At 36.1% G+C, this 15,299-nt stretch overlaps 1 protein-coding gene and 2 long non-coding RNA genes across 5 annotated transcripts; all 3 read right to left on the reverse strand.

Annotated features, from left to right (window-relative positions):
- Window positions 1-741: 741 nt before the first annotated feature.
- Window positions 742-8,810, reverse strand: LOC103927764 (pyrophosphate-energized membrane proton pump 2). Of its 3 annotated transcripts, none has more exons than XM_048563924.1 (15): window positions 8,619-8,810; window positions 7,642-7,975; window positions 6,999-7,202; window positions 6,029-6,180; window positions 5,783-5,930; window positions 5,577-5,709; window positions 4,950-5,122; window positions 4,285-4,405; window positions 3,934-4,121; window positions 3,316-3,753; window positions 3,049-3,213; window positions 2,803-2,958; window positions 2,195-2,306; window positions 1,303-1,522; window positions 742-1,111 (listed from the first exon to the last, which is right to left on the reverse strand). In XM_048563924.1, the coding sequence occupies exons 2-15, from the start codon at window positions 7,732-7,734 to the stop codon at window positions 1,012-1,014; spliced, it is 2,403 nt and encodes an 800-aa protein (XP_048419881.1). In that variant the 5' UTR covers window positions 7,735-7,975; window positions 8,619-8,810; the 3' UTR covers window positions 742-1,011. The 3 variants fall into 3 exon arrangements, with proteins under 3 accessions (XP_048419881.1, XP_048419880.1, XP_048419882.1); XM_048563923.1 differs by having other exon boundaries at window positions 7,642-7,980; XM_048563925.1 differs by lacking the exons at window positions 3,934-4,121; window positions 4,285-4,405 and having other exon boundaries at window positions 7,642-7,980.
- Window positions 8,811-10,924: 2,114 nt separating this feature from the next.
- On the reverse strand, window positions 10,925-14,897 carry LOC125480875. Its single transcript, XR_007261154.1, has 3 exons — window positions 14,660-14,897; window positions 11,336-12,453; window positions 10,925-11,256 (listed from the first exon to the last, which is right to left on the reverse strand). It is a non-coding gene; the product is annotated as an uncharacterized LOC125480875 (long non-coding RNA).
- Window positions 12,547-14,438, reverse strand: LOC125480874. Its single transcript, XR_007261153.1, has 2 exons — window positions 13,371-14,438; window positions 12,547-13,295 (listed from the first exon to the last, which is right to left on the reverse strand). It is a non-coding gene; the product is annotated as an uncharacterized LOC125480874 (long non-coding RNA).
- Window positions 14,898-15,299: the final 402 nt, after the last annotated feature.

The following is a 15,299-nucleotide window of genomic DNA, read 5'->3' on the forward strand; positions in this document are numbered from 1 at the left end:
GCTACCTCTGAGGATATAATCCTTACTCACACTATTGTACTTTACTTATATTCTGATATCGCGTGTGAAATGAGTTCATTCACGCTCACAGCGCACTCTTGTCTTCAGGCACTTTTAGGTTTAAATTTATTCACATTTCTGTTGTCTTCAGAATGGTTCAAATTGTGATGTTTGTACGGTGAAACGATATCACGTCGTTATATTAGGAGAAATGATTCCTTACATGCGAGAAGCCAAACTTGACCCATGTACAATAAGACATCTCTGTTGTAATAATGTTGGTACTAAACCAATTTTATTACTGTAAGAAGGTTATTACTTAATAGATGTATAGTTACAACAATTATTTTTTTACTTGGTTTTCCTTGATGAAAGTTCTATGGATACAAAATACTATTAATAGTGAAGTATGTCAATTTTCTAAGATGTTGACATTAGGAAGAAAGAAACACCTCATCTCAAATAGCTATTGCATGGACGCGTGGTTAAAAGGATATGCGGAAGAGTCGCGTTGAAGTTCTTACCGACAAATATTACTTTTTGGAGGCAAGTTTTTAAGACGGGACTTTGAAAAATTGTAACTTATTACAATCCGAAAAGCTTCACGATCCAATTAGCCTGTTTGTCATAGTTTTGATTTTTAATCTGAGCCGTGTTATACCTATTGAGAAGCTCTTCGACATTGCCTGTTACATACAACCAATCTGTCGAATTAAAAAGTAACAGAATGCTCGAAACAGATGATAAACTCTGTATTTTGATCAATTACGTCGAGGATAATACGTCATAAACTACATATTACTGTTAATACGCTAATTAACATTAATTATTCGAGATCCAAGTCAAAAAGAAAAACAAAGACAATTTGGTATGACTACGAATCAGGCACCCTCAATGTACATAAACAAAACCTCTTTGTATATTTGCAGTATATTTTGCTTCTGAGTAATCAGCAACTCAAGATAAGGGGCTGCAGTAAACTGGCACAACCGGAATCGTTATAAACAACTCTCAGAGAAAGACCGGAGCCATAACCAGCGTTATAGTTGCAAGCATTTTGATGAGAACATGCAGTGAAGGTCCGGCTGTGTCTTTGAATGGGTCACCCACACTGCAATGCCGAAGAAATTCAGAATCGGGCAGCAATAAAAGTGCAAGGAAAGGCACGTGAAAGAAAGAACTAACTACAAGAATTATTAAGGAGATAGAAGCCAAATGGTTGTTACGAAAATACTTTCTACTCCCACAACCAGGCATGTTCAATGTCAAGAGAGAAAAAAAGAAGACATCAAGAGAACTTACGTATCTCCTGTAACTGCAGCCTTATGGCAATCACTTCCCTTGCCACCGAGAACCCCTGTCTCAATGTACTTCTTTGCATTATCCCAGGCACCTCCGGCTGTGTTGAGGAAAAGTGCCATAAGAATACCAGAAACAGTTGCAAACATCAGCATGGAAGCCACAACTTTAGCACCAAGTAGAGGTTGCCCATTGTAGTATCCAAAGATCCGGAACACAATACCTGCAACGAGTACGAGCAAGAATTAATCCTTGATCATGAACCGCATGGTAAAGCAGAATGTTGATATGTGAACGCTAAACATTTGACAATAATGCTAAGAGTTGCATCTTTTTCATCAAAAATAAATAAATAAATACTAGCTCCTTCCATCAACCAATCCCACATTCAATTTACCAGTAACATAAGGACCAATTGAATCAGAGAACCATATTCCAAAAATCAAGAGTAAAACAACATTTATATAACATGTTCACACAGCCTTCACAATAGGAAGCACCAAAAGTCGATGAATAAACGATTATGTAAAAAACCCTGATCCTGGAATTCAATGCGGCAGTATAACAAAACATAAAGAAACTTAAACCATGTGTAGCATAATTCAAACATAATTATGCAGGAATACTAGACTTGCATTATGCAATTTGTTTCAATCAATGCCCCAGAATTAATTTCATCACAATTCATAGCAGCACAACCAAAGGAAAAGAGATGCAATAAATGAAGATATATACATGGTAAAAATACCTCTATACTGTGCACAAAATAAGATATAACTTTATGCAGCCCTTCATATAGAAATAATGCAACTCCAATTCACACATTAAAAAGCGGCCATGATAAATTGTGTCCAGTGGATAAAGGAGTACAAGTGAAATAAAATAATTAACCCACCAACAGCTATAGGTGAAATAATAGCCAAGGCACCAGGTTTTATCATCTCCCTTAAAGATGCAGATGCTACAATAGCAACACAACGAGCATAATCTGGCTTCTCCTTGTACTCCTACAGAAAGCATGTCAGGAAAAGCATAATTAGAAGGCTGGTTTGATTATTTATCCAACAGTAGTGCGCACACACTGTTGTGTACCATCATGTACTCTAATTTTTTGCCATCATCTTCTTTTCTACATTCTCTCTGTTCACTTTTGAATTCTTATTTCAATTTACTTACAATTATACCATTATGTTTTGACAATCAGTTCTAATTTGTTGGTAATAAATGAACATGTTGAACAACTAGTGTAATTAACTAGTATTTAAAGGGGGAATTGTTATTAGCACTCCAAAAATCTCATTCTATACTCCTCACAAGTGTATTTTTCTTTCTAATTATAGAAAGTTTGGAGTGCCAAATGAGATTTTTGGAGTGCTAATAACAATTCCCTTTAAATGACATTTAGAACAATATTTATTATGGTGAAGCTGTGATCCCCAACAAAAGCTTTAGCTGCACTGTAAAGATCAAGAATATGGGAATTTCTACAAAAGCATTACTCACCATTATCCCAGGCCTCTCAATAAATTGCCGCCTTACTTCCTTAACAACCTCTTGTGCAGTTCGCCCAACTGCTGAACAGGCCCATGCGCTAAATAGAAATATCAGCATAGAGCCCAACAATCCGCCAACAAAAACTTCTGGAATGGCAATATCAACCTGGCAAACAGTTAAAATTTCAAATTAAGAAACAACTGAATGGTATTTGTCAGGGAAAAATATCAACTGTGAGATAGCTGTTCTGCTTACCTGTTTGAAAGGTTCACGTGCAAATGCAGCAACCTCGTCCATATAAGCACTAAACAGAAGAAAAGATGCAAGTGCAGCAGATCCTATGGCAAATCCTTTAGTGGTAGCTTTTGTAGTGTTTCCTACTGCGTCTAGAACATCAGTGATCTCCCGAACACTTTCAGGCTGTAAGGATACATCAAATCCAAATTGTACAAAATAAGAGAAAGTAGAAAAAATAGTCTTCACAACTGAAACATAAATCTTAATTTAATCATTACAAGATACCTGCTGACTCATCTCTACAATTCCACCAGCATTATCAGCTATTGGACCAAACATATCCATAGTGAGAACATATGCAGCAGTACTGAGCATTCCCATTGTTGCTACAGCTGTGCCAAACAGCCCACCAGTTGGAATTCCATGTTCGTCTATAAGGCCAGAGGTCTGGCCCAGCCAGTAAGCTGAGATAATAGATACACTAATGACAAGAACTGGAAGAGCAGTTGATTCAAGACCCAAACTGACTCCAGCAATTATATTAGTCCCATGACCTGTGGAGCTTGCAAGAGCTAATGTGCGTACAGGCTCGTGTTTGTAGTCGGTATAGTATTGGGTGATAAAGACGAAGACATATGCTGTGATGATGCCAACTAGCCCACACAAGGCAAAGTTAAACCACGCAGATGGTGCTTGCTCAGTATAAAGCAGCCATCGCGTAGACTGTACAAAAGAAACAATCGCAATGACTTAAAAGTTAAAACTCAAACCAAAGGAAAACTTATGCTAGGCTATGAAGCATAAACTTCAAAAAATAAATAATAAATAAATAAAAAATAAAATTTCACGAGACAACCAGAGGAAAAAAGATGAAACATTGTTCGATGGTCAGTGGAGTATTACCGCACCAAATGTCAGAACAGCCAAGAGTATTGTAACAGAATATCCTCTCTGTAGAATTTTCATTGGATCCTCGGAAGAAGCCTTTCCACTGGAATCACGTGTACCTCTAATTGAGAATATTCCAACTGATGAAATCACCAGATCAAAAGAGTGAACAACCAGAGGAAACAAGATGAAACCAGATGCATCTGCACAGGCAGTGAAAGAAAAGGTGAGTGTTTAAGAGAAATAGATGGCCCTGGTTTGAATAAAACCAGTAACAACACTAATGAAATGGCCAACAAACATATTTGTCGCCAAGGTTGAGTGGCTGTGTGTGTGAATGAATACAACACCACAGCTTGTGCTTGCCTTCGATTTTACAACGTTGAGCCATCGTTCCCCCAAGAATCATAGCACTAATAATTTCAGCAGCAATACTTTCAAAAAGATCAGCACCACGGGCTGCACAATCTCCCACATTGTCTCCAACCTTAATTTCAATTATCAAAGTAAAGCCAATAAATTTACACATTTAAAGGTAGCAGGCATAATACAAATTTATCGGTGCTGTCCTCAAGTATGGATAAAAGGACCAAAACCATTTTTCTCCATTCTAGTCTGTCTCTATAGAATCTGCATGCAAGCTAATGAATGTCTACAATTATGATACGCTTATAACTGAGAAATATATATTATACTTTCACCAATTATCCTTTTCTCTTTTTGTGATTTCAATCTTAGTTAATATATATATATATATATATATATATATATATAATATATATATATATATGTATATGTATATGTATATATGTATGTATATATATTGGGTACTCAAGGAATTCCTACTAATGAACTTAAGCTTAAAACATTGTAATCAAATATAAATATCTAACCGACCTTATAGCCCATAATGGGGCAAGGCTAGTATAGGACTAATAAAACAGTTGATATGAAACACATAAAATTGGAAACTAGGCCTTCAATGTACAAAAGTTCCGCCTAGGATATCAGGGTTGAAAGATGAAAAATACCAGATCAGCAATCACAGCAGGATTCCTAGGGTCATCTTCGGGAATTCCCTGCTCTACTTTTCCAACAAGATCTGCTCCAACATCAGCTGCCTTGGTGTATATTCCACCTCCCAACTGAGCAAATAAGGCAACAAAAGAAGCTCCAAATCCATATCCAACAAGCAGAAGAGGCACTGAAAATTAAGTACATCAAAGTCAAGCACCAGGTCTAAAAAACAATGGAAATAGTAACTGATGTACAAAGATGAATATGCAGTCAAACAGCTAACATCATCATATAGATATTAAGTTGATACCATCATATATAAGCATTAAACCCATATATACCGCTTACTGTATAGAGCAACAGGTTATACCAGGGCAGATGGGTAGTCGCAAGTTTGTAAATACATTGTCAAACAGATTGGAAATATTTTCACTAGGATGAAGAGAGAAAAAAAAAAAACTCATATCTAAATAAATCACCACAGGGAATGCATGATAACCCAAAAGATTAAGAGCATACAGCAGTACACTTTAACGTTTCGTATAGGATCATTGAAGTAGGAATGAAAAGACAGAAGTTCTTTAAATTGATGCAATAAATATCATAACCATAGCCAAGGAGCAAGGACAGTCAACACGTACAGTCAGTAACCTTCATTGAACCTGGGGAATCCACCTCCAACCAAACATAAAAAATGGCATACAGGATGGCTATACCAAGTACAGCCATACCAACAACCACCAAAGCAGAAAAACCACCAGCACGAACAGCTATCTGCACATGGTATTTTCCCTTTAATATATGAATTTGATGTGTTCTCAAACAGTTAACTACATAGGTCACATACCTGTAATGCCTCTCTTGCAGACCGTCTAGCAGCACTAGAGACTCGAACATTTGCACGAACTGAAACCCACATCCCAACATACCCAGCAGCACCTGAACATAAAGCTCCCAAAAGAAATGCAGCTACCGTAATATAAGCTGAAGTGAACCTACATCAAAAAATCATCATCAATATTTATTAACAAAGAGTTTCTTTTGGATTGGGGTGAAGAGGACAGGTATGAATATAGAAATAAAAAATTATCACCTCCCGAGACCAGATGCTTCTTGCTGAGGTGTTGGTCTGCGAAATAAATATATGCAGAGGATAACCGAAGCTAGTAAAATTGCCATCTTAGAGATGGTTCCATACTGGGTCCTGAAGAAACCTTCAGCTCCATCACGTATTGCATCTGATATCTGAAAGGGGAAATGAAAAGCTCTAAATAAATACATGTGGAGCTAAAGAATTCCACCCTTCAACTCTAGTTCTGTCCCAGCTCTAGTTCACTACCCAAAATGTGGTCAGGCCATTGACTATTATTATGCCTTTCATCAATTATAAATAACCAGCTTATGATTCTTTGGACTCTTCAAATATGCAAAATGAAACGAATTCAGTCATTTGTTTACTGGACAACCATGAGGAGCTACATGTAACACCAACACTTTAGTTAAACCTATCATGAATCCGTGATGTGCTTGGTATATTATCCCTCCATATTGATTTTTAATAAAAAGAGGGGCTTGGTGTTTGGAACACAGGACGTTGGCTATCATTTGGTTGTTTGGATAGAAAGGAATAGACAAATATTTGAGGATATGACGGTGAGAAGATTGATTATTTGTGGGAAAGAGTTCCCTTTGGGCATTTCATCAGAGTTCAGGTAGAGCTCGTTTTATCACTTTTGTTTCAGATTGGAATTATACTGTTAAAAATGTCTTCGTTTGCTGGTTTATGAAGGCAAATGATGATTTTTGTCTTTGATTGTTTTCTGTTAGAGGACATCTTGTTCGAGTGTTGTACCATTTGCATTTTATTAATAAGGTCTTGTTTCCTATAAAAATATATAACTGAACGAGGAAATAGACCCTGATTGTGTACATCCAACAGATTGTGAATGAACAGAGTGTACGTTATCTATATATATATATATATATATATATATTGTGAATGAACAGAGTGTACGTTATATATATATATATATATTAACTTTAGTGGCAGTTTACAAATGTACCTGTCCCATCTCCGGAGGTCCCTCATCCTTTGCAAGAACCCATTTAGCCAGGTGCATAGACACCAAAAAGCTGATAATACAAATTGAGACGACGAATACAATGATAGGGGAAGTACTTGCTCCAACGTAAAAGACCACTCCAAGTGCAAGAAGTAAAATAACAAAAAGAACACGGACATTTATCCGCATCAGAATCCGGAAAATCTGCGCAAACGTACAATGGAATAAGAATTCACTTATGGAAGTGTTAAAATAATTTCATATATGTTCATAGTATCATGTAGGTCGACATAAGCATGCACTAATTTGCTTCCTATAACCAAGGTGCCAAGCCAAAAAACACAAAAAAAACATGTAAAGATAAGTTCAAATATCTAGCCTACATAAATGGTTATTATTATGAACAATTTCAATGTACAGCTGTTGCCCCATATGAATTATATTGCGACTTCCTGCATCCATCAAATCCTTGTCACCACCGAAGTGGATATTGTTTTTCTCAACTTTTTCTCTCAATTCAAGGCAAAACAAACAAAAAAAGACAAAATGTGCCTAGATAATAACATTAGCAATTTAAGTTTTTCCTGCACTAAACAGACACGAACTAAAAACCAGGTGCTAAAAAGGGGTATAACATTCTTACCAATGGGTTGTAAGATTTACCACGCATGTTAGGGAATGTCCTCGGCCTGTCTTGGTAAGGCCCCAAATTACCACCCTCCACATCAACATCCATGACCACAGAATGGATGGAATTCACCTTCCGGGCTACAGGAAAAGGACTGTACTCGCCACCTTGGGGCAAGTCGCCCCCTGAACCTGGACGCTGAATTTTGAAAGATCTAATTCAGCCAGGAAAAAGTACTTCACGCACTTCACCTCATACAAGTAAGAACAGTCCACTAGTCGTCTCAAACCCAAAAACTACTCTGTTCCCCTCCCAAGAACTCAAAATTTCAGCCTTTAACGCCAAGCCACTTCGCTGTTTAAGAAAAATCCATTAGTTTGTAGACTATATTATGAAAATTTTCTTTCTTCATGTTACATTTATCGAAAAAATAGCATAAAAAAATGAAAAATCACAAAGGGAAAGGAATTGGATTGATGTATCAGAAATGACACAAATGAGCTACCTTTTCATTACAATAAACTAAATCTCCTATTCATCATAAAACATTCAAGCCCCATAACGAAAATCAGCATTTCTGACACACAACACATCAAACAAACAAACTTACTCCATTTGTGAAACCACAGTCCTATTCACTAGAATAAACTGATCAGTTCCAAACCCAAACAGGACAACAACAGCTATTCAAATGCCAAATTCGGTTTCAGAAACAATGCAATCAGAGAGGAAACACAACAAACGAAATAATGATCCAAACAAAAGCCCAATCTCTCACCTTCAGCCTCATTTTCTCGGCACACAAATAAACCAAAATTAAAAATGTAAAATTCAAACAAAATTCGCATAAAACCTGACGAGATCCAAATGCAAAAACCCTAAATTTGAAAATTGAGGGCTCCGAATCAAAGCGATTATTAAGATCTCTACCACAACCAAAACAGCAACCGAAAAACGAGAATTGCAGAGATAGAGATCAAAGAGATTCTTACCGGTGAACGAGTCAAATGTATCAATGTGATTGCAGAGAGATTAGGTTAGGGTTTCAACAGCTCCTGGGGGAGGTGAACTCGTAGACTTTTCACAGAGACAGAGTTTAGAGGGAGAGAGAGAGGGAGAGAGACAAAATTTCACCAGTGAAGTGAGTTTTTGGGTGGGGGGATTTGATCAAGAATGTCACTGCACGTTTGGCACTGTGACTGTTTTATTCCCTTTTTTTAACACGTGGCAAAATGCCATGTCAGCGACCCAATTGGATGATGCCATGTCAGTGGTCCTGTCATCGGGTGCCACGTCTGCTGCTGTCGGCTTCAAAACTGAAAAGTATGATATTAATTAATTAATTTCCTTCTAAATCAACTGATTTCATTATTCCAAAATAACATAAAAATCCACACAGATATATTAAATGAAATATATTCCATACAAATAATTTGGTGGGAATCAAATCCCTTAGGTATTGTTTGGTACGTGGGATGGGACAGGACGGAACGCACTCGTCTTACGTTTGGTGCACCAATTTGTCTGGGATGTGCTGTCCCGTGGAACGAATTTTAATCAATTTTTTATGCCACCCTCCCCCTGGAACGACTTGTTCCAGACCATGGAACACAAAATTATAACTTTTCGGACAATAATACCCCTCATCTTTTTCATTAATTTCATTATCTACCCTCTCCCCCGTAGCCTCCCTCTCTTCTACCCTCCCTTTCTCTTGTAACCTCTTCCTTCGTCCCCACAAACCCAACAACCCAAGCTAAACCCATCCGAACCTAACCCCACCTTCCTCCCGTTGCCTCCCTCTACCTTGCTAGTCCCACGACGAGACCATCGTTACAAAAACCTCAAGACCATCCACTCGCAGGACGTGGTTGACCCTGTTGTTCGAGGGATGAGACAGTGAGGATTAGACGGAAGATGTGAGGGATGACGTTGAACTCGTCGGCCGTGGCTCAGGTAAGGTCGAACTCATCAAAGTGGATGGGTACAATTGTCATTTAATCCTTCATTTTATTCTGGTCTGAGTGTACACCAAATGTAGCACGAACCTCCGTCTATTCCATTCCGTCCCATTCTGTCCCGTTTCATCCCGTTTGCGTACCAAACGGTACCTTAATGAAAGGGATCTTAATCTTTTTTATGACAAATGAGGATTTTTTTAGTACAATGATATATTTTATATTAAAGGGAGGGAAAAGTTCGGCTAAGTTATACAATGGGTAATCTAATTTGGTATCGAATTCTTCATCCACAAGATTCGAACATAAGATATCTCACTTATAAGTTATAAGTGAAGAGGAATATCACTAGACTAAAATATTGAGTGGCGAAATAGAGTTAGTATTGGGCTTACTCCACTTAGTACTACTGTCCAATGATATTCCACTTCACTTGTAAGTGAGAGGTCTAAGGTTCGATTTTCACCAAAAGCGAATTTGAAGGTTTGCCTATTGTGAGACTTAGGGCTAGTTTAGTATTGATGTGCCATGAAAAAAAAAAAAAAAAACTATTTATGCTGTGTTGTGACACTAAGATGCTGTGAAATAAAGTAGTAGAGTGTTTGACAAACTTTTTTATAAACGTACTTTTAGCCAAAAAAAAAAATAGTGTTTTAGTATTTAGTAAATTTTTATGTAAAATAACTGTGACTATCTGAAATGATATAGTATTGGATGTTCTATTAATTTAACTTTTTAACAAATAAAGGTCAATTACTAAATATACTTTATTCTATTTTTAAATATTTATAAACTTATCTCAAATATTAATTAGTAAGACAAGATACTTCAATATATAGAAATATTTTAGACTCAGTAGCTAGGATTCATTAATACAATATTGTTGATGTACTTGAAAGTAGTCTAATTAGATGTATTCATCAAATTTGCCGCTATTTTATTTCTTAATGCTTCTATATCATGTGATTTTTCAACTTGATAATCACAGTACTCATCATCATCATCATCATTATCGCTCTCTTCACAAAAGTCATTAGGGTCATCAAGTGACAATCACGTTCAGAATACCTATATATGTAGTTATGAAGAGCCTTCAGTTGCTTATTGAACGGGTAATTAGGCATATCTCCTAAAATTGCCCACCTTTTCTTCCATACTCCCAATGTTCGTTCAATGATGCTACTAAGAGAAGAATGTTTGTAGTTGAATACCTCTTTATGACCCATTAGTTGGGCACCCTACAGAAGCCCGGGAGATGATATCTTTCATTTTTATATGGTCCCAAATAACCTCTCATTTGTGGGTACCCTGCATCTACCAAATAATATTTTCCTGAGAAATTGAAAAATTTTGTTTTCTAATGTAATAATTATACAAAGTGAGTACGTAAAATGTTATAATAAATATGAAGATTCCAGCAAAATAACAAGTATGAAGATTATCATTTGGAGGCTTAGGGAAATTTAAATTTGGATTCCGTAGCACGGATAGAAAAACTCTTGTATCATGTGCAGTGTTTTCCCATCCGGCACAAGCAAGTGTGAATTGCATATCAAAACTACATGCAGCCATAACCTTTTGAGTCGGCCTTCTTTTCCTACCAATTTATGGAACTTAAGCCGGAGGTCGTATTGAAGCATCAACAGGTACTTCATCTAGCACCAATACAATCCTAAAATAATAACATAGAAGAAAATTGTCAACCTACACTTATAGTTTGCAAAGAAATTAGAAGAAGAGTCAAACTTTACCTTAAAATAAGGCATGTATCTTGTATCTCTCCTTTTTCTTCGAGAATGCACAAAACTCTAAATCCATCGGTGTGACAAATCAATGTTCTAAAAGACGTGAGATGCTAGTTGGGCAGCGGGCTGGGGTCTAATGCCTAAACGCCTATGCGAGGTCTAGGCATACTAGACGAATTTAAATAAATATATATAAATAACTATTTACACTTAAAAAAAAATTATACTTGTATGTTTCTTAGTTTTTAATTGACAAAAAAAGTGTACTATTACTATGTAGTATAGACATAGTCAAAACAAAATGTAAAAAAAAAAAATAGATATTATTGGTGAGATATAGTGGGGTCTTAAAAGAGAAAACAAATAATAAAAATGAAAATTTAACAATTAAAAAAAAGAAACGAAAAGACATAGAATGAAGAAGATGGTGGACCCTTAAAACAAAAGGATTCAATAAAAAACTCAAACAGCAACCGACAATTTTTGCCAAAAAAGACACCATGCATACAAGCCATCGTCTTATTCGAAAGAGCCGATCGGTCTGCATAGCTCTCCATAGATCCTCGTCTAGGCCCGCCTAACCCTGCCTAACTCTGCCCAAGAAGCTGCCTAACAAGCTTTCTGATTTTGGGACTAATTAAGGACAAGTCGTGGTAGCAACTCACTGTCTAATGCGTAGGCCGCTACATTGGATAATATTTGTTGCCATCTTACATACAATATCCAACATAGCACCAAACATCTACTAACAGTCTCATTGGAATGCTGAAATCTCTTTTGCGCTAATCCATTTCACAGCATGCTCGAACATGTACAAGAACATTCCTAATATTTCAGTTGCATTCATTCTCCTTAAACCTTTCAACCCAATATTAGTTTGCAAGTCATTGGGTAATCTATAAAAAACATCTTTTTTCATCCTAAACATTTTATAGCATCGCACATCATTCCTTTGTAGTACTTACATCAACCAAATATTACTTGTTTGGGAAGAACTTATACACGGAGTTTTATGGACATATTATAAATAATATGTTTCAATATCTCTCGCTACATCACATATACTTAGACCATCCTCCAAATCCACAACATCATCATCAAGGGTGTTCATATTCAATATGCACCTACAACATAAGTCATAATCCAACATTAAACAAGAAATCATAATTTCATATTCAACAAGTCATAATCCAACATTCAACAGTCATAATCCAACATTCAACAAGAAATCGTAATTTCACATTCAACAAGTCATAATCCAACGTTCAACAAGAAATCATAATCCAATGTTCAACACATAATCAAACATTCAAAAACACAATATACAAGTAACATCCAACACACAGTCCAAATGCAAAATACAAGCAACACATAATCCTAATCCATAGTTTCAACTTCTTATTGGTTGTTGAACATAAATTTCAACAAAGCCAGCCAGACTTCAAGATCTTTCATCTATGGCGAACATCTCTTGTTTCTCTGCACTACAAAACAAACAAGTAGCAAACCATAACTCACTAGGTGGCTCACACCTAGGCAATTTTGCAATAGCCACAATCACTTTTGGAAGACTACTGCCTATATGCAATTGCCTCATCAATGAGTTTGCAATACTCCTACTCTCATAAATTTCAACAAGACAGTCAATTTAACCACAAAGTTTTGTAGCACCTTTAATTTTTTTTCCTTTCTTATCAGCCTTCTTCTTTGGCAAGTCTCCTTGGTCAGCCACTCTTTTTTTTTTCCTTTCCTAGTAGCTTGCCTTATATCTTAAATTGTCTCAAATTCTTCCTCATAATCTAAATCAATTTGTCCTATAGATTCCTCTCTTGTCTCTAGTACTTCAGAAGAAGGTTCCTAGGCATGTTCATCAATAGCAATTGTATACAAAAACATCATATCTAACTTGTCCTCCATATCAGGATTAATGCCCTTTTTTCTGCAGCCTTCCATATTTTTTGTTTATCTACAAGTAAGAAAGAATACTGTTAGTATATTGCATGATATTATTATAGACATATTAAAAGATGAGTACACGTACCTGAATCTTATTATTCCATCACTCCTCCGAGGCATCAACAATACCCTTGCTCGAATTCCACCCTAGCCAGTTTCTTTACTAACTAGCTCTTTCCACAACTTCCACTCATTTTTAAGTTCATCCCATTTATTTTTTAGTTGTGCTTTTTCATAATTATGCCCTACTCTGCCTTGAAATTAACTCTAATATTTACATATCCTGTTTGTTAAAGTGAGTGCCTGGACGATTACTGGCCTCAACCTCCTTGATGCATACATCACAAAATATAGATATATTGTGGGCATCCCACATAGCTGGAGGATTTGATGAAGATGCCCCCTTCTTTGCCATTGGTACCAATAAGTGATATGTATATATGCATATATTTTAAAATAAGGACAAATGATATTCTAACACAACCAAGACAAAACTAATAAGAGAGTACAAAACATGAGAGAATTACTGGACCACCACTTATATACCACCATTTTATAGACCACTATTTATGAGAATTACTAAAAGGATAATGAACATTTATTCTAATTACTAGACCACCATTTATGAGAGAGTACTAGTTTTGCTAATTACTGGACCACTATTAATAGTCAATTTTTATTAAATTTGAATTAGACATATACAATGTGTATCAATCTCTACCAGTTGATAATGTGTGTGACTGCAAATTGAATGAATCTCTAGTGAAGTGAAATTCTCAGCTAGTTTAAAGTCCCTAAGGACAGGAGCATGAAAGTATATAGGACCTTAGATAAGCATAGTCTTATCTTTCCAGCCACAAGACACGGAAATATATTGGACCTTTGATACAAAAGACATGTATATCTCTCATTTTTTTTCAGCCACAAGACATGCATAATCTTTGCAGCAACTTTTTCCCCTTTATATACAAACCCTGTAAACCCTGAAAAAGCAATTGAGTGCAATTCAGAGAGAAAATAATGACAACCAACAAAATTAATCTAAAAAAATAATCAACAAAAACTCACATCACCACCGTAATCCCCTTCTAACAAGTAAAGCAGCAACATCACACCAATTGTAATCCCTTCTAAGAAAAATTAATCTTTTTTTTTTTTTAAAAAAGAGAAAAACTTCCTGACTTGGCGACACCATCCCTTCAAACCTCATTCCCCAATTTCTTTTGCTAACACTATCCCTCCAAATCTCCCTCCCCAATTTCTTTTGTCAGCATCATCCCAGACCTCATTCCCTTATTTAACTCAGACTCTCCCATCCCCAAATTCAAAAATCCAAACAAATAAATAACGAAAATTATGAGAATACAAGCTTACTAGAGGAAGGAGGCCAAGCCAGGAGAACACGACGTCGAGAACGAGAGAGATCGGTGGGAGAAGACACCCTTTTTCAGATCTGGTTCTACAAGGGTTCTGTGAGAGTGGCATGCGAGAGTCCGATAACGTGAGAAAGGAAGGCATGAGAAATGAGGGTAGTGTTGAAAAATTCATTAATGAGTTTACCGTTCACCCGTGTTTCTCAAAATAAGCTGGTTTTTTTAAGCTTCTTTTTGTAGATTTGAGGTTTTGGTTTTTTATAATTCAAAACTTTGAAAAAAAAGCTAATTTGAAGTATTTACCAAACACCAAAAAACTTCCCAACTTTTTTTTATACTCACTTTTTTTTTTGAGTTAAGCTAGGAGAAGCCAGTACTTAGCTCACTATCCCTACTTTCTTAGTGTAGATAATATCGTTTGTTAAAAAAAAAAAAATTTGTCTTTTTGCCACTTTGTCTAGTCGAAATTGACCCTCTAATTATTTTTTGGTAAATTAATTCCTAAATTATTTGAAATCAGCCAATTAGTCCCTCAACGTAAGATTTTGTCCACTATTCCGTCAAATTCAATGGGAAATTAATATTTCGATCATTAGTTCTTACTTGTCACCTATGACCACCAATAAAACTATGATGTGTAC

This window comes from the organism of the source record quoted next, unplaced genomic scaffold, assembly GCF_019419815.1.
Source record: "Pyrus x bretschneideri cultivar Hongxiangsu unplaced genomic scaffold, Pyrus_bretschneideri_v1 Contig37, whole genome shotgun sequence".
NCBI lineage: Eukaryota > Viridiplantae > Streptophyta > Magnoliopsida > Rosales > Rosaceae > Pyrus > Pyrus x bretschneideri.

Excerpts from the sequence above, each read along its gene's own strand:
- LOC103927764 (XM_048563924.1), bottom strand. The coding sequence starts at position 7,734 with ATGGATGTTGATGTGGAGGGTGGTAATTTGGGGCCTTACCAAGACAGG. Across the intron at positions 6,181-6,998 it reads GACCTCCGGAGATGGGACAG|ATATCAGATGCAATACGTGA; the intron begins GTACATTTGTAA and ends TTCCCCTTTCAG. Across the intron at positions 2,959-3,048 it reads CACGTGAACCTTTCAAACAG|GTTGATATTGCCATTCCAGA; the intron begins GTAAGCAGAACA and ends ACTGTTTGCCAG.